General features: G+C 44.0%; 1 protein-coding gene across 5 annotated transcripts in view; it reads left to right on the forward strand.

Moving 5' to 3' along the window:
• Creb5 (cAMP responsive element binding protein 5) overlaps window positions 1–23,257 on the forward strand; it is a 401,568-nt gene extending 378,311 nt beyond the window's left edge. For 3 of the 5 annotated variants that reach the window (XM_087658727.1, XM_087658729.1, XM_087658728.1), the window contains 4 exons: window positions 4,079–4,402; window positions 8,208–8,435; window positions 15,746–15,854; window positions 16,745–18,869. In XM_087658727.1, coding sequence (XP_087514853.1) covers window positions 4,079–4,402; window positions 8,208–8,435; window positions 15,746–15,854; window positions 16,745–16,908 — 825 coding nt within the window. In that variant the 3' untranslated portion in view covers window positions 16,909–18,869. 5 annotated transcript variants of the gene reach the window in all.
• The last annotated feature ends 3,108 nt before the right edge of the window (window positions 23,258–26,365 follow it).

Consider the following 26,365-nt stretch of genomic DNA (forward strand, 5'->3'; position numbering starts at 1 on the left):
GGATATTTTAATGGCGCATAGTTCATGTGCTCCCTTTGGCACGGAAACATAGGGGAGCAGCAGTTCCATGACTTTAAGAACTGCCCCCCAACCGGTCTAAAGGGGCATGGGGTGGGGGACATGTGCATGGGGGTGGGGGACATGTGCACGGGGATGGGGGACATGTGCAAAGCAGCTGCAGAACGGACTGCCTTCAACTGCAGTGAAGGCCGAGGGCTGGAGGTTTTCTAAGAGGAGCCGAAGGCTTCTCTGCCAGACCATACTATAGTTTTCTTTCTCCTCTCTCCACTGGTTTTTAAAAGCCCTGGTTTGATGTATCTTCCATTTACTTCAGATGGCAAATAACAAAGTGCCCAGTGCAGAGCTGGCACAGAGCCAAAACTTAATAAATATTTGCTGGGTGAATAAATAGTTAAATGGAATGTTATTAGCGTTGCTGGTGTTATTGCCTTGGCTTGGAACGTACAAGAACAGACTTGAGGCAATCAAGTAATTTCCCCTCACCGGGACAAGCTAATTATTTGAGAGCTGAAGATCTGGTACACACTATATATCTGTCAGGCTCCATTTGCTCCTAATTAAAGGTGGGAAAGTCAGCTCCAGTGTTGAGGAGACAATACGAGACCCACGTCAGCAGAGCTTTTGAATTTTCCATGCCTTGATTTGAGGGGCACACGAAAGATTTAGCGTGCACCCCTCCTCTCTCACCTTTTGCTTCCTTTTCTCCGCTGTTTTCTAGAGGGCAGGCTGGGTACCAGGGGAGCCGGTCCCCTCTGTGGCATCACTTCCAGGGGTCAACCGCCCCCATGACTTCTGCTAATAAATATATCATCCTCCCAACAAAAGCCAAAGACAAAACCTGCTTGCTAAGTTTCCTCCATAAGCCTTGGGGGAATGAATGACCATTCTTCATTCATTCATTCATTCATTTCATATGCAATTATGTATTAGCCTTTACTGAAGTTGGGAAGTTAAAACTTAACAAAACTCAGAAATGGCTGTATTTTCATGAGTGGGTGTTCAATCGATATTAGTGAAATAATCACGCGAAAATTATATAGAAGTCAACCAGTGTGGCTGCAGGAGGAGAGATTAGGGCTGGCAGTAAAGCAAGCCTCTTACTGCAGGGCCTAGCCAAGGCTCACCATATCTGTTTGGTTGTGTACATTTAAGAATGAATCCCTCAAACAGATACAAAGAGAGAGAAGACACCCAGCCCTGTGCTTCAGGAAACCTAGAAATTCTCACCGGCCACCTCCCTTCCTCTCAGATACAGAGTGACTTCCACCTCCAGCTGCCTTCTGAGTGCCAGACACACATGTCCGCTTTTGCAGCCTGCAGCATGACCTCTCTCTTGCCAAGTCAGCCCACTAGCCCTTTCTTTTCTGTCTTCCTTTCCTTTGGGTGATGGGGAGGTACTATAGCACAATTAATCCGTGCTTCCGGGAGTGGGTGCATGGTGTGGTTTCCCACACTCGCTTTCCCATTCAGAGAAAGGCACCTGCCCTTCATCACCAGCCATGCCTGAGTCTGTGTCCTCCCCTTCGTAATATGCCTATAATATTGTTCTGAAACCGAGGAACTTAATACTTATAAAACATAGAGTAGGACAGACCAGTGCTCGATTAATGCTTGGTCGTTCTCATTAGCTATTTGTATGGATACAAAAGCGGTAAAAAAGGAACAGAAGGCAATATATAAAAAATCCACAGTAGAAAGGGTTGGCAAAACACCATGGCCTGAAGGTATATGCCAGTGCCGAGAGGAATGGGACTAGAGCATAAAGGGGAACGCTAGGCAAATGTCTCTTACTTTGTCACGTGGTCCTCGTGTAGCAGTGGATTTTTTTAAACTATGAAACACATGTTTTTGTGTGTGTGTGTGTGTGTGTGTGTATGTGTGTGTGTTGGGGGGTGGGGTGTGCATGCTCTTGATGTAGCCCAGTCTGGCCTTGAACTTAAAAGCTTCCTGCCTCGTCGTTTTCACTGCAAGCACTACATGCATGCTATGCTGTAAGAATGGAACTTTTAAAAACAGCGTAGAAAGCATATTGGCACTGTCCACATAAGTCAACTTAAATTAAAACACAACTTCAATATAACCCCATTTATACTTTCCTTTTCTTTTAAATTGGGAAACCGAGTTCAGAGGCTTTCCAGTTAAGGAAAAGAGGCAGTATCTGAACCAATCCAGCCCAAGTCATACACTCATTAATGTGTCTGCTGGTATGATTATCCCACCTGTTTCTCCTGCTCTGCATATGCAAATGTGGGTCTGTGGAATGCTGCTGGCCCACCAGGACAAACAACACATCTGGCTCCCAGTGGGTGACTTCACTGTAATCTTAAGCATGGCTTAAATTTTTTATAATGAGTGTTTAAAAAAAAACAGCCAATGACATCATCTCTCAAACACAGAGATGAGGAGTATCAGTTCATGTTTCTGTGTAGCAGTTAACACAGTGCCCAAACCCTGGTCTTTCTCAGGATTCAGGAAGCTTGCCTTTCTCCAGGCTGTCCTTAGCAAGCCTGGCCCAGCAGAGGCTACTGCTCATGCTGTGAGGTCAGCAGACTGGCCGCTGGATCAAGATACAGAAATAGCTGTGGATGATCTGTATCAACACAGAGTTCCATCCTATCTGCTTCTGGGGCTCTTGATGTCTAAGTCAAGGTTTGGTTCACCAAGCTGGTTGAGACAGACTGAGGTGTTGGCTAGAGTGACAGGGCCTCTGTTCCCATCCCAAGGCTGCTCTTCTTTATCTCAGGAATGTTCAGCACTGTCATCTGATAAGACCGCAAATCTGCTGAGAACTTGAACCCACAAGTCTACTTAGAGCCAATGAGAGCGAGCTCGCCAAGGAGACTCTCATGTCCTCCTAGGGTACATTTCCAAGGAGTAACTACATTGCACACTGGGGACCCTCAGAATTAGGGTAACTTCCCACACATAAAACAAGGTGGAAGGAACTGGGTTAATACTGATAACCAACCGATGAGCCAAAAATGGCTTGACATTTAAAGTGATTGGGTTAAAAGAAAGGAGAGAGAGAGAGAGAGAGAGAGAGAGAGAGAGAGAGAGAGAGAGAGAGAAAAGAAGAAGAAGGAGGAGGAGGAAGAGGAGGAGGAGGGAAGGAAGGAAGGAAGGAAGGAAGGAAGGAAGGAAGGAAGGAAGGAAGAAAAGTAACTAACACTTCATGTTGTAAGTATTATATGAAATGTCAATTTCCTGCCTATAAATAAAGCCTCAGGCTCACACATCCTCTCAGCTGCTTGGGAATTAGGGTAGCTCACCTGAGAGGCTGAAGTTCACAGTGTCGAATAATCTGTCTGACAATATGGGCTTGCCTCTGCTCTAGGTTCAGGCTCTAGGCTTGTCTGTTCTGTATTGAAGGAAGTTTCTTGGTGGACATGTACTGGCCTGTTGATTTGGCCATCATGGAGGGTGAATACCATGGCTCATTCTACTTTCCCGACTTCATACGTGAAGTTAGGAGAAACAGATTGTGTGAAAAAGAAAAAGACGATTATCAGTAGGGTCATGAGGAATGGGTGGTAATACAAAAGGATTTCATATTAACTTAGAGATTGCAAAGGCTGATCTGTGCTCCGAAAATAATATTAATAATTTTCCTGCATGCTAACATCTGATGTGATCTCTTCCTCACATCTGAGAAATCTGTCGACAGGCAAAATGTTTTATACTTGTGGTCCCTGCACACGGGTGAGAGTCAGAGCCCTCCAACTCATGGCATTAGCATATTAAATGGTTTCATTTGGTTTGTACGTACATTTTGCTGTCAATAGGCCACGATGAGCAATGTTACCATAGGAAAGTCCTTTCAGTGAATCTCGATAGAATTTCCTGTGCATTTGCTGTAACAGTTAAGAGAACCCCCCTACCCATCCTGTCATAATACATTTAAAAAAGTGAAACTCTACAAAGCTGTCCACTCACAACAGCTGTCGTAACAATAGTACCAAAAATATTATGGAACCGAAAGCGTGAGTCATTTTGCTTCAACATCCCCGGCTGTGTGCCCGAGTGACCTCAGCTTTCCCCCTCTTTTATTCCTTTTCAGAGATTGAAGGCTGCATTGACTCACCATCCTGCTGCCATGTCGAATGGGAACATGAGCACCATCGGACACATGATGGAGATGATGGGCTCCCGGCAAGACCAGACGCCGCACCACCACATGCATTCGCACCCGCATCAGCACCAGACACTGCCGCCCCACCACCCCTATCCACACCAGCACCAGCACCCCGCACACCATCCCCACCCACAACCTCACCACCAGCAGAACCACCCGCACCACCACTCCCATTCCCACCTCCACGCACACCCGGCGCACCACCAGACCTCGCCACACCCGCCCCTGCACACCGGCAACCAAGCACAGGTAGACTTTCACCGGCGTTTCTTCCTTCTTCCGGGCCTTGTTAACAACCGGAGCACTAACTCTGCAGTCATCTGTGGCTACCTTGTTTGATAAATCTAGGGACACTCTCGGGGGTAGGGGGGCAGGCACTGTGCATTTCCTAAGAGGTGATTGTGAACACTAAGCCAGGGTTGGGTCATAGTTTCTATAAACAATGTAGAAAAATTTGTGTAAGCATGTCATAAAGTTTGTCCCAAGAAATAAGTACTACTGATAGGAGGATTGGGAGAAACTTGAGCTCATGACGGAAGATGTGAACAGTTGAACTGACAGCTAAAAGGCTGAAGAGTTTCAGTCTCTGAAGATGAGGAAGCCCATCAAGGGACGAAAGGGTCCAAGGTGCTGGGGAGACGATGAGAGCTGACTCATCCCTGAGTGTGAAGCATCTTGGAGCAGGCAGAGAGGCAGCCAAGCTCTGCGGACCATCAGACCAAGAGAAAGGTCAAATCCCAGGGGTGGAGAGTCACCATGGCTAGCCAGGAAGAGAACAAGCATGCAGAGGGCACTTAAAGAAAGTGGGGGGAGCAGGCAGACGTTATGTCACCCCAGCTAGGAAGACAAGCAAGGTCCTGTAAAGGACTGGGTTTTCCTGAGTAGATGAAGGACGTGTCCAAGAGTGCGGTGAGCCCTGGTCACTTTGGGACTTCAAGCAAGATGACTTTCTCTAGTCCACTCCAACCACTTCACTGCCCAGACCAACCCGCTGGGTCAGAATGGCATCCGAAGCTAAGGTCTGCCAAAGAATGTTTATTAGCTCTCTCTCTCTCCTTTGCTTTATGCCTCTGAAGCCAAGTTCTGAGACCAGGCAATGCTTTGAGCTCTAGAGTTCCCTTCCCTAACAAAGGAAACCCAAGTCAGGAAAGGTAAGGGGGTACCGTTAGGGTGGGGACAGCCATAGGCAGCAAACCTGTCCTTTAACCTTTGCAAAGATCCTTAGTGGCGCTCTACATAGCAAGACGAGTTGAGATGTACACTAAAAAAAAAAAAAAAACCAGTTCTTTTCATGACTGACTTTGGCGACATGTACTGAGGGCTAGATAAACCCTCAGCATTTCCAATCAGCAAAGCAGTGATACCGATTGATTAAATTTATAGGCCCCCTTGAATATGAAGTCTCCAAGGGTCTGGAAGCATTTTCAAAACATACTAGACAGGATCAATTCTAAACCCAAACAATTCGAAAGTTTAGCAAGTAGTTCACAAATAAAACATTCCCCTGAGCACATTTTGATTCACATTTTAATCAACTGCTGTTTTGGGACATGTATCAAAAAGGAAAAAGAAAAGCTGCCTCAAAGGCAGTCCGTCCACTCTGGGTTTGTTACTGACATAAAGGACATAAAGGTTTGGGCACCTTTCTGGGCAAGTTCTTTCAGAGACAAGTTAACAGTTTTATAAATATGAAAGCTATTCATTAGCTAAGTGCCAATTAGCCAATTGCCCTGTTTCAAGTCAGTAAGTGCCCAATTGTATACGCAATTAGCCAATTGCTATTGTAATTAGCTACACCTATTTATTTTCTTTTTTTTTAAAGCCTTATTCTAGGGAAGAAAGACTCCATATCTGCAGATCATTTAGTCAGTATTCTAAATTACCACACTTAGGTTATATGTGCACATGACTGATTACTGACACGATCCTGTTAAGTTTCTTTAATTTTACGATAGTCTGATCGGGAGATACAGAGATCTCAGAAGGTCCCTCTAATTCTGAGAGTCTAAATTAATTTGGGGCAAATCCTGTCTCCTTCAAATTGCTGTTCATTATTTTTTGGTCAAAATTTGCAAAAGAAAAAAACTTCTGCCAAAGGACTTCTATCTTGTACATAAAAGTAAGGGTAGTTACCAGGGATACAGGTTCTCGTTTTAGGTTGTATTTTCAAATCCTACCAGCTTCCTGCGATTTTCCTAGACAGTTTAGATGTGAGTTCAGAGTCCTGATGACACTTGATGGTCACAATATTTCTTAAATGATATTCCCCCAGCCCAAGCCCTGGACCTAGACTGGGCCTGAACTCACTCTTTGCACAGAGTGAAGGTGCAGGAAAGGTATCCGAGTGTAAGGTTGATTGAAGTAAGGGGAGCAGGACATGGCATTGAGACCTCCTTGTTGTAAAGAATAAAATCCAGTTTGGCTTAAATTCATCTTGTATAGGATAGTTAGTGAGAGATCTCTCACACACACACAAAAGGAAGCTATGAAAACAGCCTTGTGACAAAAGTCAGCGCGCTTTCTCCTGCTGCCTGGTTCTTCAGAAGCTGGCTCAGGGGTTAGCATCTGAAATGAAAGTTTGCTACATCTTGGCCAATGGCAAAGATTATGTCATCACCAGCCACCCCAGTGAGTAAGACCTGAGAAAATTAATTTATTTTGTTATCCCTCTGTGATTGGGCGGAAAGGCATTGTCAATAAAGAGTTTCAGAGAATGTCTTTGCTTTAGATAAAATTACTGAGACGCAGTCCGACCGACCTCCCGAGCCTGATTCTTTCACAGTTAGTCATAGAAGGTTTGACAAGGGTTTAGGACTGAAATATATCATCATCATTCAACTGACGTCAACCCAAAGCCACTATTAGTGCAATTACGGTCATTCTGATTGATTTCAATCATGGTGTTTGAATGTGCTAGGAAAGGGCTTTGAGCTTAGTTTTTGAAAACTTTTCCCCTGTTATTTCTGTAGGTTAAATGTCTCTTGTAAAACGACTTTATAGGTATTACAACCGTAAACCTGGGTGACTGAGAGACAGGAGAGGGGGGCAGGAGTGAAGGACATTAGCACGGGCATTAGGTGTCCAGACATATAAAAAGGGAGTCGTAGAAATTTCACAAGGGACCATGTGTCTGCCTCTTAGAGGGAAATAAAGCTGTCTGTGTGGGGGTCTCTAACCTTTCCGTGTTGTGGAGTCCCACATAGGCCTTACAAGGAGTCTACAAGCTTAGTAAAGTATAAGACCGCTCCTAGGATTTCCTTATAATGTCCGTATATATTAGGCAACCTGTCCTCACCGTCTCACAGATACCGTGTGTAACAGAGAGGATTACTGGCACCACTTGCTAGCTGTCCAAGTCTCCGTCTCCAGTCACTGCAAACCCTCTCTGGAGACTTCCTCCTCCTTATTCAGTGCCCCGAGGGTGGTGCCGACCACACCCATCTGCAGTCTGTAGAAGGGACAGGAAAGAGGACCCCAGCTGCCTTCTGAATGTGCAATGCTCTTGTAGAGGAGTCCAGGGCTGGCAGTGTTCCACAGGTCTGGCAGTGTCCCACAGGTATGCTCCACTGAGATGATTTTGAACACATTTGGAAGTAACAGAGCCCACAGCCTGCCATACAGATTTTTTGTGAAAAACAAAAACGAAAGTATCATGACAACCTTGACCTTACCTGTTTCAACCCAGTGGCCATCCACTACCCACCTAATGTTCTTTAAAGCCGCTTAAATAAACCATACTTAATACCTGAATGCGAAACAAGTGCTCCCCCTCCCCCAACACACACAGCGCCACCACCATGATTTTCCAAATGTCCTGCAGGGAAAAGGTCACCTGCTTGTATCAAGCCCAAATACATGGACTGCAGCCTCGAGGTCTGTCGCTCTCACAAGTGTGATTTAATTGCTTATCGCATTCCCTGAGAACAAGCTTCACGTGCTTACTAAAAAGCAAATGGCTTCCTGAGCTTTGCTCTTGTAACACTGGCTTGGGCGTCTTCCTTACCCAAGGCGTCCTTCCCAGTCCCCATCACTTCCTCCCTCTCCTTCCCTTCAGGTTTCACCAGCCACACAACAGATGCAGCCAACCCAGACAATACAACCGCCCCAGCCCACAGGGGGACGCCGGCGAAGGGTGGTGGATGAGGACCCAGATGAGAGGCGGAGGAAATTTCTGGAAAGGAACCGGGCCGCCGCCACCCGCTGCAGACAGAAGAGGAAGGTCTGGGTGATGTCACTGGAAAAGAAAGCTGAAGAGCTCACCCAGACAAACATGCAGCTTCAGGTGCGGCCCCTATCCCTTCTCCAAACCTTGTCACAGCTGGTGTTTTCCTGCCCAGAGGCTTGTTGACCCAAGCCTCCTACCACACACCTCGCCTCAGAGGAACCCCAGGCCCTCACATCCAGCATCATTAAGTGGTTCAGCACCATCAGTCCTCCCACAAGAGATGAGGGACGCGACGCGTGGGACCAAGTGTAGTAGCAGGGTTTTACGCCTTGGTCTGGTGGCTTCTGGCTGTGTTTAAGCGGTCTGAATCTGTCTCCTCAACTATAATTGGGGAACAACTTTACAGAGTTGGAGGTAAAATGTGAACCGATGTCCACGGTGCAGTTAGCATGGTCCCTGGCACCGAAGGCTCTTCATCTGGAAGTCATCTAGTGTGGGTAACCAGGCATACACCCAATTGTCTATATTTTTATTTTTAAGGGAAAAATATTTTATGTCTTGGTGTTGTGCTAGGTTTGTTTGCTCTAAAAGTAAATACCTATTTCCATCTTCATTCCAAGCTCAGCAACGTTGGAATCCTGTGTAATTTTTGCTTTCCAGGGGTGGCTTAGCTAGGAACATCTTTAAAGAAGCTGTTTCTGGGATTGTCCTGGGCGAAGAGGAGAGTTGACTAATGTGCTGGGTTTCTCGGGAGAACTCCCAGCTCACCAAGTGATGCTGTTCAAGATGTTCTAACATCAGGAAGGTTCTCCCAAGAAAATGCCAATTAAATCAAACCAGCTTCTCTCAGAGCTGAGCTGCGGGCAAAAGGAAGGGGGGTAAGGTGACCCAAACAGAAATACTGTACACTTTAGGAATTGACAGTATCCCCAGTCTGGTCTCAGAACACTTACTTTATTATTTTATTTTAGACAGGGTCTTGTGTAGCACCCACTGGCTTTGAACTTGGTATGTATCTGAGGATGACTTTGAACCTCTGATGTCTTTGCCTCTAGTTGGAGAGTGCCGGTATTGCAGGCGTGTGACATCAGCACCCAGTTTTATGTGGTGCTGGAGATCATAGCTCCCCTAACAAGCTCTTTGCCACCTAAGCTACATCCCCGGTCATCTGTGCACCCTTTCAAAGGAGCACTTAAGATGTGAAAACCCAGGGTCTTTGCGCTGTGAGTCACATTAAACAGAACAGATTCGTGGCATCCAGTATACAAATCAAAAGCACACAGAGGATGATTGGTTATCTGTGAGCATTCACCTCTCCTGGCCTGAATTTTTTGAGAGACAAGACAAAGCTAGAAAGTGTGCAGCTGACATAAAAGTGAGTTCATATACTGGTTCATGCTCGTAGTTTAGGACAATGTCTCGCTACTTCACCTCCCTGTTGGCTGTTCCTGTACTAGCATAGGACCCGAAACCTTTTGAATCATTGAATGAGTTCCCTATGTCTAGAGGGTCCAAAAACTGGATGCCTGACCAACTTGGTAAGGCTTTGAATGCGGAGTCAAACCACAAAGCGGTGTCTGGAGTGAAACGCTTTGAAAGCCACTGCTGTACTCAGACAGGGCAGAGGAGTCCGTGAGAAACCTTTACCAGGAATGCACGTAAGCATTTTAGCATTAGTGGGTGCATTTTCACTGTGACATGTGTTTAACATGTTACTGGGGAATGGAGAAGTGGCTCAGCAGTTAAGAGTACTTGCTGCCCTGACAGAGGATCTGTTTGGTTCCCAGCATCCACATTGAGGGGATCTGACACAGGCATCTGACACCCTCTTCTAGCCTCCATCGGGTGCCTTGCACATATGACATACATTCGCACAGACATACATGCACATACATATAAATACATTTTATTTAAAAAATCAAAGTATGTAATACAAACATGTTAAAAAGTAAAAGCTCTGGGGTGTGCGGACCCAGCACACACTGTGACGTTGGCTGAACAGCGATTGAAGTAGGAAACTGACAGTTCTGAGGTCTGCAGGAGGATGGCAGAAACCCACTGGGTTTTCCAATGTAGGCCCTACTGACTCTGGGAATCTTTGTTACACCCTGTGTAATTCAGGCCATTTCACAGCATCTTTGGCTTCCACATACTAGAATCAGGAGAAAACCCCTCCCATAGTCGCGACACCCACAATGTCCCCAGACATGGCCACTTGCCCCCTAATTGGAGCAGAGCATGTGGAAGTGCAAAAAATCAGCTTTGGTTGAGTGCAAGTTCTTTAAAACAGAGCCATGAATTGCCAGCAGACACAGGTCAAATACAAAACTTTAAATCAGGGTAAATTAAAATGAGTCCTTGCAGATTTACTCCAGGATTTTTGCTGAGAAGAGTCATAGCACAGAGCCACACAGAAAGATGCCCTTGAGTTTAGGTCAGATGTGTCTGTGGCTTGACATGCATTTATTTATGACTGCTTTCAAGAAACATACAAAGTACACTTACCCTTTACTAGACACTAACTCACTGTGTGTGTGTGTGTGTGTGTGTGTGTGTGTGTGTGTGCGTTTGCTTAATACTTTAGAGCCCAAATAGCTAAGACAGCCAAGAAAAAGAGCTACTAAGTCTTAAAAACTAGGATAAAAAATGTCTCAGCCTTAGCAAGTCTGTGCAGCAGACACTGGTATCTTTGGGCTACAAAATCTGTACAGAGAAAGGGTGGAGAAATCGGTGAAATGCCACATACTGGTGTTTTCAGCCACTGCTTGCTACAGAAGGACCAGAGAGCCAGAGGGCACAGCAGTCCCATGGTCTGTTCTATTGTGTACTGTGGACCATGCCCTGTGATGCAGGAGAGGCTGTCACAGTCTCAGCTACCTTTGGGTGACCCTTTTCGTCTCGCTGTCAAAAGAAAAAGGTGTCTCTCTTGAGACTGCCTCCCTGAGCCAAATTTTAAGTAAACAGAAACAGAAGGTGCTAAGCAAACAAATTGCAGCCAAGTGGGATCTCACGGTCTGAGTGGCAGCCTCCATTCCTGAGTTGTTTTCCAGAAAGAACCTTCTCGCTGGGCTTCTGCAGAGCTTCTGATTGGAAAAACAAGGCCCAGGAAAATAAAATGCAGACCGCAGTCTCAGCTTCACTGCAGATCTCTGCCCAAGAGGTCATCACAGGTTTAGGAAATTTAGAAACTGCCCAACCTGGCATTTCACAATATGGAGAAACCGAGGTTGGGGGAGATAAGGACTCAGCCCAAATGCCATACAACCAATAAGTATCAGACTAGGGACTTGGGCAAATTGCCTGTGCCTTAAGCCGCCACTTTGATATCTTTCATTCTGTGACACCAGTGGACCAAAGGAGGCTGCCTCCTTCTCCTGTAGTGACAGATCTCTGCATTGTGGCACTCTTAAGTTGCTTGCGTTCAGTGGGGATATGGAAATCATCTGGTCACCCACCAAAGTAATTGCCTTTCCTTTTTAGTGCAAAGACACATGGTCTAAGTTGATGCTGAAATTTTAGACACACGAACCCAGGTCTGGGACTTGGCAAAGGAACAGGCCAGATGGAAACTGTTGCTTGACAAATTGAAAGTCCTTTGTTTCTGAGGGACCAAACCTGCCCTCGGCTAATCTGAAAAAGGGGGTGGGATTCTGGGCCCTTTGTGATAATTATGTTTTTGGCACAAACTCCAGCTTATACCAAAGACACAGAGAGAGAGAGAGAGAGAGAGAGAGAGAGAGAGAGAGAGAGAGAGAGAGAGAGAGAGAGAGAGAGAGAAAGTATTGTGGATTTGTCAGATAGCAAAACATCACCAAAGCCCCAAGCTGTAAATGTGCCTGTCAGGGAATTCTGAACGTGCTGTTTAAAGGATGCCATTGCAGTGTGGAACACCTCCATGTGCTCCCTGCCTCACCCCCAGGCAGATTTATAGGTTTAAAAACACATCAGTGTGACAGGATCCCCTTCTTAGCATCATTATCTAAATAGCTAACTGCTTTCAGGACGGCAACCCCCAAAGTCGCTCCACGACTGAAGGAAAAGGGCTGACTTCAGTCGGAGAGTGTGTGTTTGCTGTTTATCCTTTTTAGAAAACTGCATCTGAGCACCCAGAAGTGGTGTGACCACCAGCCCAGGGGCGCCTCAAAGTGAGTTTTCCTCAACTGATTAAGTGAGGAAATGCCTTCCACAGCTCGGGCTTTCATTTCCCTGCTGAACTCCCAGGCCAGATTGGACTCCTCCCGTGCATTCTCTTATGAAATGAATTCAAGGTGATTCTAGTCCTCTTACCTTAAAAAGATTTCGACTAGAAGCCTAGTCTAGTGTTTGTGTATTTCCCGCCTCTGTCGTCTTTGAATCCCGGAGTCCCAAGATGCCATGTCTGTGCAGAGCTCACATCTTATCTCCTTTCTCCCGGACATCAGTTCTTGACCTCTGTCAAGGGCCCTGTGCCATCCAGTGAAGGTTTCACAAACTCTTCCTCAAAATGAGTGCAGTGCAAATATGGACGGATAGGTTTGGTTCTCTCTGAAAAGGGTTCGTGCTTATCATTTGCACTGATAAGATCTGGTCATTCAAGAGATGGCTCCCTCCTGAGACACAAGGCCTAGAATATAAGCATCTGTGAGAATGGCCAGAGCAGTTCACTGACAAATGAAGAGGAGGATTGGCTCCTTCATTGGATAGTTAGGTGACTGGCAGCTCAAAACCTCTATAGAATGAGAAGCTGTCTTCCTGGGAAGAACTGACCTAGCTCGGCCATCTTGTTTTGGACTTCAGTAGGATGATCTGAAAAGTCAGCCCTGACCCCTGTCATTAGTGGTAGTGTTGTTTAGTTTGGTTTGCAGTTCAAGGGAGGTAGCCAGGCCCTTGCCCGTGCCTGGCACGCACTGTACCACTGGATCACACCTTCCACCCTCCTGATTATTCCCAACCCCAGGAGCAAGCTGCTTTTCCTTTTCCCTGTGAACTTCCTGTGCATGAATCACAAGGCCATTAGGCTGCTGCTTCCCCACTGCAGCAGAGTAATGTGTGTTGAACTCAGGGCCTGCTTGTTCCTCTCTGTTAATGTTGTTAACTAGTATCCCCTTCTCAACCATGACATGACCCAATAACACAATTAATTACTAGCGTCAGAAATATGTGCATATCCAAGTGTATCCTTAAACGAGGGTCTATTTTTAAAGCACTGCTTATTTTCAGATATGCTTTATCTTCCCTACATGTGTGTATATGCACCTGTACTTGACTAGTTCCTATGAAGACCACAGAGGACAGTGTTAAATTGTCTGGAACTAGAACTACAGAAGGTTGTGAGCTGTTGGGTGCTGGGAATCCAAATCAAGTCCTTCTCGAGAACAGCGAGTGCTCCTAACCCCTGAGCCATCCCTCCAGTCCTGATTCTTACATCCTTGCAGAAGCTTGCACCACTCAAGGCCTTAGTGTCTCTACCTGCAGCGTATTGGTTTATCAACAAAGTATTTTGTTATTTGTAGACAAAATGATGCTCTGGTAGAGTTTGATAGTGCTTTATTGATAGACATGAATGTTTGTGCTGTTTTATAGTAAAATTGCTTTGTGGAAGCAAAAAAAGTGTATTGTGAAAGAGTGTGGGGTGCAGCCACAGTGATGTTGGAGACCTCGTGAATAGCATTACTAGTGTTTCAACCATAACCAATGAACATACCCCTGGTAAGAGCTCAAAGGCTGCTGATCCACAACCACTGCCCAGGACACAGTAGGAGAAGAAATGGAACCTAAAGTCACCCTCCCCAAAACAGCCACCAGACCTAAAAAAAAGATTGATTTTTAATTCAAGAAGTGTTAAGAAAGCAAGATAATCCAGTTTGGTTTTGTTTGTTAATTTTAAAATTACATTATTTGGTTGGTTAGTTGGTTGGTTGGTTGGTTGGTTAGTTGGTTGGTTAGTTGGTTAGTTGGTTGGTTAGTTGGTTTAGTTGGTTGGTTGGTTGGTTTAGTTGGTTAGTTGGTTGGTTGGTTGGTTGGTTGGTTGGTTAGTTGGTTGGTTGGTTGGTTATTTATGGTCAGGTCTGCATGTGCCAAGTCACACACGTTGACATTAGAGGATAACTTGTAGAAGTTGATTCTCTCCTTCCACCATGTGGATTCTAGGGCCTGAACTCCATCAGCCTTGGTGGCAGCATTTTTACCCATTGAGCCATCTCACCAACCCCAAGCTTGGCTTTTACACCTTGCTAGTTGTTTTCTGGGCCACCATAGAGGAAGTGTGGGTTCTCTGTGATGGTTTCTAAGTTTCATTGTCTCCATCATCGGCAGCTGCCACTTCTGCTAGGGTATCTGGGACGGTGTGTTCAGAAAAGTGTCAGTGCTAAAGTACGCAAGCAGTAGTGGGACATTTCACCTTGTGGTGTGCATGCACAAACATGCACATGCCACAATTCTCTGTTTCGGCTTGCGTGGTTTTACTTTATTTTTAAGCAGATATTTAAAGATATATAATGGTGTAGAGGTGAATTTCTCTTATATAGACTATTTGAAAAATAGGAGAACTTGGTGTGGAGAAACAAAGAATGTTACTTGAGCAACATAATTCAGTTGAAGTTCAAAGAGGAGTTGTTTGAAGGCTGATGTGAATTTCCCTGTAAAATAAAGTTGTCCCGAATTGTACAAAGTCATTTTGGACCATGGCTGGCTACTTATCAATCATACTCACTGGGAAATGGAAGGTACTATTTGCCTTCATGAATGCTCTCAGATTTAAGAGCAATTTTCCTGTACCATTAAGTGATTTATTCATACTTATGTGAACTTCTTGCTATTATCATTATTTTGTGGTTTAAAGGATAATGGGGAAAGCTTTTGCAGATGAGATTTTTGTCACTTTATTAGCCATGCTATTCAGTGTGTAGGTTATCCAGTGTTCCAAATGCATTAAAGACAGTTTCCTGTTTTCAGGTAACTTCTAAACTTCTAGGAACTTTCTTCTCTAGGTGACGTGGATAAGTTCGTACCATGGGTGTCGCCAAGTTTGTTGTGAGTTGTAATCTCTGACTCCATCTTCTAAAGGTTATAAATGAGGTTGGTGGAGGTTAACTAAATCGTGTTAGATAATACATGGCCACATCTAACTCAGGTCACACAGTTGCGAAACATGGGGATCTCAGCTATATGACCTGGTTCCTGAGCCCTTTACTCAAAGGGTATGGTCTGTTTTTTAGTAGGGGTTCAGTTCTTGAGTTAAACTTTGATCTCTTCAAAAGACCCGTACCAAAGAAGAGGGTCAGATTGAAGGGAAACTACAAAATTCAGATCAAGCCCTCTAAGTAATTTTCCTAGTGTCCTTTGAACACAACCCGTAAAGCTTGATAATTTCCTTGTTGAAAGTGAATGGGACTTTGTGTTTACTAATTCTTTGGTCTTCACAACAAAATTGTAATATGTCTTCCCAGAATGAAGTGTCCATGTTGAAAAATGAGGTGGCCCAGCTGAAGCAGTTGTTGTTAACACATAAAGACTGTCCAATAACAGCCATGCAGAAAGAATCACAAGGATACTTAAGTAAGTCACTTTTTCATTCTTTAGAAGAAAACTTTGTCTCTTATTTTGCACTGAATTTTATTATAAGGGAAAAATACAGTATACGTTGCACACCCAGACAGATAACAGATGCTTCTGTCAAGGGCAGCCATCTTTCCTGACTTCGTTCCAAAACCATGCCCAGCACTCCCCATAACTTCTGGCCTTACTTTCCCTGGCAGCACATGACCAAATTCCAGCTTTGTAGCTAGGAAGAAACCAGTCTGTGGGGGTCCAGTTTCTAGTGGCCTGTTCATCCTCCTGAGAAATCTGTGACCTGGGAGGCAGCTCTGACTGAATCACTTCCCTCTAGTATCTCAGAAGATGCTGCATGTTGCCTACCAGGCTAGAAAGCTCCTTCCCCCCACCCCCTATATCAGCAAACAATGTGGGGCCCCATCTCCTTGGCTCTACATCCTGCACTTGCAATGGCAATAGACTAAATGCTAGATGAATAAGGGAAGGCAGGAGGAACAGTGAATCGTGGCTGAAGGTCAATTTGTTTCTAAATAATTTTTTAGATTGAGCAACACAGATTCTCCCACCACATGTGAGTACTTTTCCACATTTAATATACAAATGGCTATCTGAAAATGCAAGACAGGGGGAAATTCACACACCAAGGCTCAAGCACATTTTACGGGGTCGACCTACTGATGAAAAGTCTGGCTTTTCCTGTAGTTATGAGCCTAGGAGGCCTAGCTTGGTGACTTCAGTTTAAAATGAAGCTTTGTCCGTGCCTTCCAGAAGAAAATGTAGGACACTCTTCTACACGAAGTTTAATATCTAATAGCGTTTGTATTTATTCCTGAGGCGCTCCCCCAAGAAAGAGCTATATTTGTGTGTGTGTGTGTATCTGTTTCCTCTCCTAGGTCCAGAGAGCAGCCCTCCTGCGAGCCCCGTGCCAGCGTGCTCTCAGCAGCAAGTCATCCAGCATAACACCATCACGACATCCTCATCGGTCAGCGAGGTGGTGGGGAGCTCCACCCTCAGTCAGCTCACGAGTCACAGAACAGACCTGAACCCTATTCTCTAAAAGGCATCGGTCAAACCTGGCCTTTGAGAAGAGCTGTAGCATGCCGTACATCCTTTCTCAAAAGGGCATTTTTAGAATTAACTCAGACCTGGAAGACGCTTCGGCCCTTCAAAGACTGGCTTTCATTTTTATAGTTATTATGGAAATGTTGTCTTTTATACTTAGTTATATAAGAAAAAGGGAGATATGCAATGAATATCTATCAGCTCAGGAGGCACTGTGGTGCTTCTCTGCAATTTTCTGGTACCAGTTTCTTGTTTATAAACAGAACCTTTCCTGTATATAGCCATGGTTTCATTCTTACCAGCCCAACCCTTTGCCTGGAACAATGAATCTTATTAAACTACAGCTTTTAGCCAAAATGAGGTATGCCTAGATGTCAAGTGAGATGGATCCACACAGTAACTTGCTGGGAAAGCTCATGATGTTGTAACTCATGTTGAGTTTGTGCTGTGATGTCACCAGAGTCACAGATAAACACATGAGCCTTCCTAAATATTTTTTTTCTCCTGCTAGAAGAAAAAAGAAATTATGGTCCATCGATATCCTAAGGAAGCCACCAAGCATCTCAGGCCCTCTCCTCCCGTTCTTGTCCACTCGCTCAGATGTCCAATATCTGTCTCCATTTCCCTTTCCCCAGATCCCTTGTTCACTCTTTGTTTTGACTTTTCTTCTGTTTCCTTTTCTTCCCTTTAGCTTTGCATGTGAAGAGGAAAATAATGTTTAAAGCAGAAAAAAAAAAGCAAATCTTGAAACTGTGGGCTTAGCCACAGTTTAACCCACAGCTGGAGTTCATTCAGTTCTTGCCTTTCACAAAATAGCAACCAGGAGATGTTTAATGTGCCTGATTTAATGTTTTTAATAACCAGAGCAAATAAAAGGTGGTTTGGTTATAGGTGAAGCACTGTTGAATGCCAGCTGTGGAGACACTAGGGAAAGGGACTCTGTAAGCCCCAACTGTGAAAATTCAAATAAGGATGTGGGTTCTAACATCACACCCTCGAATTACAACTCATTTCTATAGCCTGTCTATAATGTTGAAAACCCCATGCACTATATAATAGTTCAGAAGGGCTCTGTTCACTACACAGATTACATCGTTCAATCATCAGCTGCTAATAACCTAAGATTTATTATTATTATTTTTCTTAAGCCTATGGAACTGGCTCTGCTGTTCTGGTGGGCAAAAGCAAGCTCACTCCTGGAGAAACAGAGAAAGCAAGGCCAGCGTTTCTCAGGGTACTCGCAGCCTGCCTGACCAGTCAGACTCTGGCTGCTGACCGAGTCCCATGGAGGTAGCCAGGCTGGCGTGCGCATTGGAATCATTCTGATTTATATTTTCAGCAATGTCCATGGACTTGCCCAGTACGAAAAGCAGATCAAACCCAAACCACAGTTGTGCCTCCTTGAAAAAAGCCATTCTACTCTGCTGGTGTTTTAATATCGCGTTTCACAAATAATAGGGGCTAATGTTTCTCACTAGCAGTCTGGGCATATGCTGGTGTTTCATCTCCGCCCAAATAATTCACCTCCTAACATGTGTGTGTGTGCACATGGGTGTGTGTATGTGTGTGTGTGTGTGTGTGCACATGGGTGTGTATGCCTGTGTGTGTGTGTGTGTGTGTGTGTGTGTTTATGAACAGTATAGGTTTTAAAAGAACAGTATTTTACAAAAGCCATCACTTTTATAAGAGTTCAGTAAAGGAAGGATGTACTTTTTCGCTCACTATAGTTTAAAAAATCTATTTTGGAGGAAAATAAAAAGAAAATATGAGGGCTCTGAAGCATGTTTTTTATAACTACTTTCAGTTTTATCTAATAACTTACTTTAAAAAAATCAATACTTATCAACCATTTTTCATGTATGCTGTGCTTTTGAGAGACAAGTTTGGCTGTTCAGTGAAGCGTAAGGATATGCGGCCTAAGAATCAAAAACAAATGAAAAAAATAATAAAAAGAGGGAAAAGAAAAATGAAAAGGGAAGAAAGAAGATGGAGCAAACATAAAAATTTCTATTGTACTTTAGGAGAAAGTATTATTTTCAGGTATTTTAAACACTGAATTAGTATTGTTTTATTTTTTTTTCTTAATTCCAGCAGTAAAAAAAAAAAAATGGTTTAACCTAACTGGCTTGCTAAGAAATGTGTAAGCCTTAGATTTGAAAGAAGTTAACATTCATAGCTCTGGTTTGAAATCAAAAGTAATTTTCTGCAAAATTCCTTCCTTAGATGAGGTAGGTGCTCTGCTCCCTTCAGAAGAGAGGGGGGCAAGCGGGAGGGGAGAGCTTGTAGCTTTTATCTGACACTTGCTTTGAGTAAACAGGACCTTCCCCCCTTGCCTGCATGGATAGCACTTGAAGAAATGAGTTTGTTTTACTCCACTAGTAATACCACAATGTCCAGGGAGTGACCACCACTAAAATGATGGTTTTTAGTTTGCGTTTCTCCCGTCTGAAATACTTTGCTGTTCGAAGAGCAGCCTTTGCAGTTAAGAACTTGCCTGGGTTTTCTTAATTCAGCGGCTCGACAGCTTGACTGATGTGCATTATTTATAGCTCAATTATGTCTGTTTTTTATGCTAAGTAGGCAAGCCACCACACACAGCAAACCTTTCTCAACATATAATTAGAATAAACTGCCTTCTTGTTACGGGCAGGCCCTTTAGGTGTGTTTGTTTGTAGTATGGATAGAGTCAGCGAGTGTGCCAGCTTGCTGTCAGTCGAGAAAAACTTCTGGTGAAATCTAATTCCTACTTTATTCCTAGTGAAGATTCCACAGAAAGGTCCATCCCTCGCCAGATCTCAGAGCCTGACTGAAATGACCCTTGCACTGTCTGCCGAACACCGGCCGCTTTAGGACAGCATCTCTAATCCCTTTTAATTGTCTTCTCTCATCTGGTTACCAAGGTCAGCCCTATAGACTTTCAGGAGTCGGTGGTAAACAGCCTTCAGAATTCCCCCATCCAAGGAGAGAAGGAGAGTTCTAGTAACACTGCCTCTCTTACTCCTGTGTGGCTCCATTATCGCAGGATCTGCTTCTGAAGTCCCTGCCAGCCTCCTGGGCACTTCTCCAGTACCTCCCTGCCTAACATGACGAGAGCTGGAAACTTAGTACACATCCTCACTCACCGAGAGAAAGGCATGGCACCCTCATGCTTCTTAGAGACACCTTTCTCAATCTGTGATGCTGGGGTAGATAGAGGAAAGTCCCAGCCCTGGATGAGTATGCTAATCTCAAAGCTATCCATCAAGTTAGCTATGATCTGTAGGTGCTGGTGACCCTAGTCACCCATTTACCCACAGGTCAGTGTGTGCAAGTTGCCACATTAAAATAACCTGTGGGTGACTGATAGTGTGTGTACTGTTGCAGTGCGTAGCATTAGAGTTGGGGTGACTTACTCAGCCAGTGCTTCACGGAACTTATCTAATCCACTAATAAAATGCAGTGGGTATTCCAAGAGAGGTGTCAGTGGGGAATGTTCAGGTGACTGTTGCCTGCTAGTAAAGCAAATTATAGTGGCTTAGAATCTGCCATTTAAATCATAAACCAGCTTCAATAAAAAAAATTTAAAAAAAAACAGCCCTTAGCTGGGCCTATTTTTAAGCACCAGTAACTGCTATAAAACTAGCCTTTCAGTTAGAATAGAATGTCCTTCCTTTTGAGTAAAACCTTCTAAGGAAATATATATGTGTGTATGTACAGTGGGATTCAAGGACCAAAGCAAAATTTGAACAGGAATCTATTAATTTAGAATGTATAAGATATTTATTAATAAATGTTATTTTAAACATTCCATTTGAACAGTATTCTTCTGTAGGCTCTGTGTGTCTTGTAAATGTTAGTCCGTAATAACCAGCCCCAGTCAGAGCGCCATTAGTCAGGGTTGTGGATGGCTCTTTCTGTCATGGCTGGAAGCCCACGCTTACATCTTTGTGCATCTTTAGAGGCTTGTTTACTACTCTGTGGGTTGTTAGTTAATCTACATTCTGAGCAAGTTTTTTTTTAACCATGTATTTTTTTTTTTTTAACTTAAGCTCTGTCATTTAGGAAGCAAATTGAACTAAAGGGCATCAGTGACGGAACCGGAGCAGCTTTGGTTTTCCTTTTAAGCATAAAATGCTTTCCTCCCAGCTTCTCCTCACTGCAAGCCCCTCTCCCAGAATGCCCTGCACCGCACCACTCAGCTCCCCTGAGCTGCCTGGCCCCTCGCGAACAAGGAACTAACTGTGTGCCCGTGTGCAGCAGCTTTAAGCTCCACCCCTACACCACCCCCCTTGTATCAGAAGGGAAAGGGAAACACCTTCCCAGGATAAACCTGTGCCTATGCGACAGCAGTGATTTAGGACCTCTTTTCTGCTTTTTAAAATAATTTATATTTTAAAGTTGCACTTTAGCTCTTTGATCCTTTCCCATTTCTCTGCTTCTGTCTAACCTCTTCCTTGACCTTCACCTCGCCTTGTCTCCACCCTCTACAATTGCTCTGTGAAGACTCTTCCGCTGCACCATTTCGAATGCCTTCTAGAAAACTCATACCTGGTTTGTGTGTGCACACTCGTTGCTAGTGTGGCTGAGTAGCGCTCCTCACAGCCTTGTGAAGCTTGCTAAAGAACGCCAAGAAGAGCCGGTACACAAAATGGTTTGTCCCCTTGGTTTCTTTCTTCCTTGCCTTGTTTTGAAAACGGTTATATTATGCAATGGACATGAGGTGGCAACTAAGCTACGCTTACGAGTTTTCTATCTCATCCTCCAAACCAAAGTGTCCTGAATAAGCCAGGAGACTTAGCTTCTTGTGTGCCACGATGCACACTTCACTGTTGTCCTAGCCATAGTCTTCGTAAGGTTGCTGAAGTAACAGTGGCCCTGGCCTCCCATTCCTAGGTCTCAAAAATACAATATTGCCTTGCAGCGTGATCAAAGACAGCACCTCTGTTTTCTAATTACAGTCGAAGAAAGGCTCAAAGAACACAAGAGCAATAAACTTAAAGTAAACATCCGATACCAAAACACACATAGAACTTTTGAAATCAGCCTAGTTCGTCGTGTTGTGACAATAAAAATATGTCAGTGTGCTCAAAGTCTCTTGCTATTCCTTGTGGAATTTTTCAGTGATGGACTCCTTGTAGCCAAATTGCTTAAAGAGTGTTTATATATTTTTTTCCTTATAAATCATCTATTTTTTTGAAAAAAAAAAAAGAGAGAGAGAGAGAAGCCTATTTAACTGCAAACTGAAGATAAGGTAAAGCCAAATGGCCAGCATTTGTTCAAACATTAATACCATTAAGTGGCCCTCTGATGCCTTTCCAAGCTTATCAGAAAGGAATCAATAATCAACTGCTATATTTAAACCAAGTTAAAGGATCTAGTTCATCAGAACACAGGACCTAGGAAGTTCTTCCTAAGCCATTTAAGGTTCTACCTTGGGGTTTATATCCTAGAACTTTAGAGGAATCTTTTAAAACATAAAATCATTTCACCTCACGTTGGAGAATGTGGGGCCTGAATAAATTAGCTTTAAGTACATCATTAAAATCTTCCACACGGTCAGTGCATTAGAGTCTCGTTTGCTCCTTCATAGTGCCCACATTGCCTTTAGAGTACAGAAATTGCAAGAGAAAGTAGTGGTGCCCCAGGGCAGGGAGTTAAAAGAAAGGACCCCTCCCAAGCAGCTTCAGGCAAAAAGACCTGCCCCCTTCCCTTCCAAGATCTCTGCTAATCTCATCTGCCTCACAGTGAGAAACTGCCTTTGAGGATTGTCTCTGAGTGAAAAATAACTAAATAAATAAGCTTGAAATGTCCTCCATAGAGAGTACATGACACTTGGGATCTTCTGAAAAGGCCTCCCAGTAATGGCTCTATTCAAACACAATGTTGTGGAACAATTGGAGTAGAAACATTGTCCAAAAATATAATAGAAAAAAGTTTAGCACTGTGTAAAGTAAGTGTTGACTGAAAAAGACACCCCCCCTCAAAAAAATGAAATAAAGGTGCCGTCACTTTACGTTCTGGACTTGGGGTTGTTTGTCATTGTAAACAGCAAATCCTTTGTGTTTGTGTGTCTGTCTGTAAAGCAACCACCTTCCAATTGGAGGGAGAAAAAAACCTGGGGGGGTACATATGTCGTATGTGTAAATATTTGCTGCAGCATTTTAATGTGTTTAATTTTCTGTTTAGCTTTTCGCTGCATTGTGAACACATTTATTGTTACCAGTGGACAATGAGTTCATTAAGACTGTTCGACTAGGTCAGATTTTTACTTCTCTTTCTAGCAAGAAGAGACAAGATTTTGTGCATTTGTACAAATGTTAATAACATCACCGCAATTCCAATATAATAAAGCACTCAAATGCAAAGAGCATGTGTAACTTTTGTCTGATGAGATTTGGGCTTAGAGATAATGGTATCCATCCTTCACAGAGTCTCGGTACTTCCTGGTAAACCAAGGCTCAACCCCTACCCTTCCCCACACACAAAGGTCACTGCTGTGTAGGGTGGGGACTCCTCCCTCCCAGAGTGTCTCTGCATGCCTCTCTTTTCCAGCAGTTGAGAACACCGTGTAACAGATTCTTACTGGGATGACTGCACCCGTACTTCCCTAAAGACGGTGGGGCTTTGCGGATCCCAATACCAGATATCCTTGGTTCACGCTCCGGTTTTCTTGAAGAACCAAAAAGCCACTGTTGGCCACACAGAAATTCTTCACTTGGCCTCTCCCTGGTCTCAACGGCCCCTTGAAGTATTCTAGGTGACTCTCTTCTTCCCACCTTACCCATGGCTTTTACTCTTTTAGTAACATTTTAAATAATTCTTTCCTCCTACCTAGTCTCCCTATACTACACTATATCCTTAGACCTATGGGAGACTGAACTGAAGAGGCCGCCAGAGTTCTTCCATAAACCCTTTGATACCAATGTTCCTGCAGTGTAGACCCTCTGGGCTCCGAAAGGTCTGCCGTGGGTTACTTCTCCTTCCACGTTCCCAGGACAGGAACTGCTGACTTGTTCTCCACAGGAGTCAGGAGGAAGAACTTAGTTCAGTTAGAAGTTTCACTCTGTTCTCTTCAGGCTAGAAAGTTCACATTGCATTTGCATAACCCATTAGGACCTCATCTGCGTTATCTTAAGTGGAGCGATGTTGTGTAAACCTGGTTTGTCAGCTTTGATCTTGATTTTCCTCTTAGACTGAGTAGGTTTACTTAAAGAAGTGGAGCCCTGCCAGGAAGGCTCGAGTGATAAGAGTTATTGGACGGCTATGAAAGGTGTCGCACAGCATCCAACCAAGTTACAGATCAGGTCTCCTCAGGAGGCGGTTGCTGGGAAGGCAGGACTATCTGGTTCTATGTGTGTCTGTGGACTCGTGTTCTCATTCTGCACTGTATATAGACCTCTGTCTACGTGCACCACTTTGTCTGCTCAACCAGTGCTATGACCTCTGCATTTCTGATGACCCCACCCAGCATCATATTCCCTGATACCCAGGAGAGCATGAGTTCACACACTGGACCAGTGGTTCTCCTTATCAGATCTGCCTTGGGAAGCTGGGTGATGGGGGCTTGAATCTCTGACTTCTGGAGGTGAAGAAGGATTTTCCAAAAGGGAATGCAGAGAGAGAGAAAAAAAAAATGATGACTTAGTGAAAGCCACTGATATTTCTAGAAGTACCTTGCAGAAATGGAGTCTCACAACTCAAAGCACACCACCAGGGTAAAGTTCAGGGAGAAGACTAGAACACCATCATGTGCAAGGCAGATGTTAGCCAATGTTTATCAAATGAATGCATGCATCGGTGAATGAAGGATGGGTTCTTGTTTTATTAAAAGCTTGGGGCTGAAGCAGAGCATTTAGTGAAGATTAAAGGCAAGGCTCCAGAGATGGCTCACCAGTTAAGAGCACTTGCTGTTCTTGCAGAGGACCTGGGTTCAGTTCCTTACACGTACATGGTGGCTTGTATCTGTCTGTGACTCCAGCTCAGAGGGCACAAGGGAAGAAAGAGGCATATATGCATGCATCCAGGCAAAGCAGTCATTACATGAAAATAAATCTTTTAAAAAGATTAAAATACTTTCATACGGCTTTATTTTTCTCTGTGTCATGGCTCAGCTTATGGGCCTTGATATTCAACGCGTAAGAGTCAGCTCTCATTAAAAGCATATTTTTCCTCAAGTGTTATGATGATTTTTCCATTCTCTTGCTTTGAAATGATTCTATACATATACTTTCCAGGAGAGGTTTTTCTTATAATCTCATAGGCATTCCTGAGGATGCTGGGATAATATCCCTAAAGATGAGAACAGAACACACTCTCACTCTAAAATACATTAAATTTTATACAAGATATTTCGATACTCCTTCTATTTCTTTCCCTTCAACTTTTCGTAGATCCTCCCCCACCTTCTCTCTCCCTCTCAGAGAACAATAAAGAAATGAAAAAAAAAACCTACAAACTAAAACCGAGAATGAGAAGGAGAAAGGGGAAGAGGAGAAGAGGAAGAAAAAGAGGAGAAAGAGGGGGAAAAGGAGAAGGGGTGAGAAAGAAAAAAAGAAAGAGAGAAAGAGAGAGAGAGAAGAAAGAAAGAAAGAAAGAAAGAAAGAAAGAAAGGAAGAAAGAGAGAGAGAAAGAAGGGAAGGAGGGAAGGAGGGAGGGAGGGGAAGAGGGAGAGGGGAAAGAGAGAGAGAAATTAAGAAAGGAAGGAAGGAAGGAAGGAAGGAAGGAAGGAAGGAAGGAAGGAACGAACTAAGACAAGCAAAAAAAACCACAGAGTCCAGTTTGTTGACTCCTGAGCTTGGAAGGTATCTCACAGTGCAGTCAGTAGTCCCACTGACATTCCTTTGGAGGAAACTGATGTTCCCTTGCCCAGCAGGTATTCATTGCAGTTAGCATCTCAGAGGTGGACTTTGTGGCCACTTATTCCAAGTACTAGGTTTTAGGACACATTCTTGACCTCAGACTTCCTCCAAGTACTATAGGGACTACTTTAAGAAGTCTTTATGTCAAGGAAACAAGACAGTGTTTCTCAACAATTCCCCAGAAAAGCAAGAAAAGGGTAGAATGAGGGCTTAGAGAACAGTCTAGAGTAAGACTCGGTGGCAGCCACTGTCCTATGGAATCCTGCAGCCTGGCTTATCTCTTTACTTTATATACCTTCCTTGTCAAGAAGCACACTCAGGGAGAGGTAGCAAAGCTTCCCCAATGGAACTCTGCCCATAGATACTACCCTGTTTCTCTGTGGGCAGTTTATCTTCTACCTCCTCAAACTCAAAGTTCTTAGGCTAACATGCCATCCCCAGCTTACAGAACAGTGGATCCCATCACCAGAAATGAGCCGAGAGTGAACTCTGTCCTTCTCTGTATTTTCTCTTTTACTCTCCCCTCCATACCTCCCTCACCACCCCTTCCTCTTGTTTTTCTCCTTGTTCATTCTTCCCTTCTGATTAAAAAAAAAAAAAAACCCCTTGTAATCA

Source organism: Rattus norvegicus, chromosome 4 (genome assembly GCF_021556685.1).
Source record: "Rattus norvegicus strain SHRSP/BbbUtx chromosome 4, alternate assembly SHRSP_T2T, whole genome shotgun sequence".
In the NCBI taxonomy this organism is placed as follows: Eukaryota; Metazoa; Chordata; class Mammalia; order Rodentia; family Muridae; genus Rattus; species Rattus norvegicus.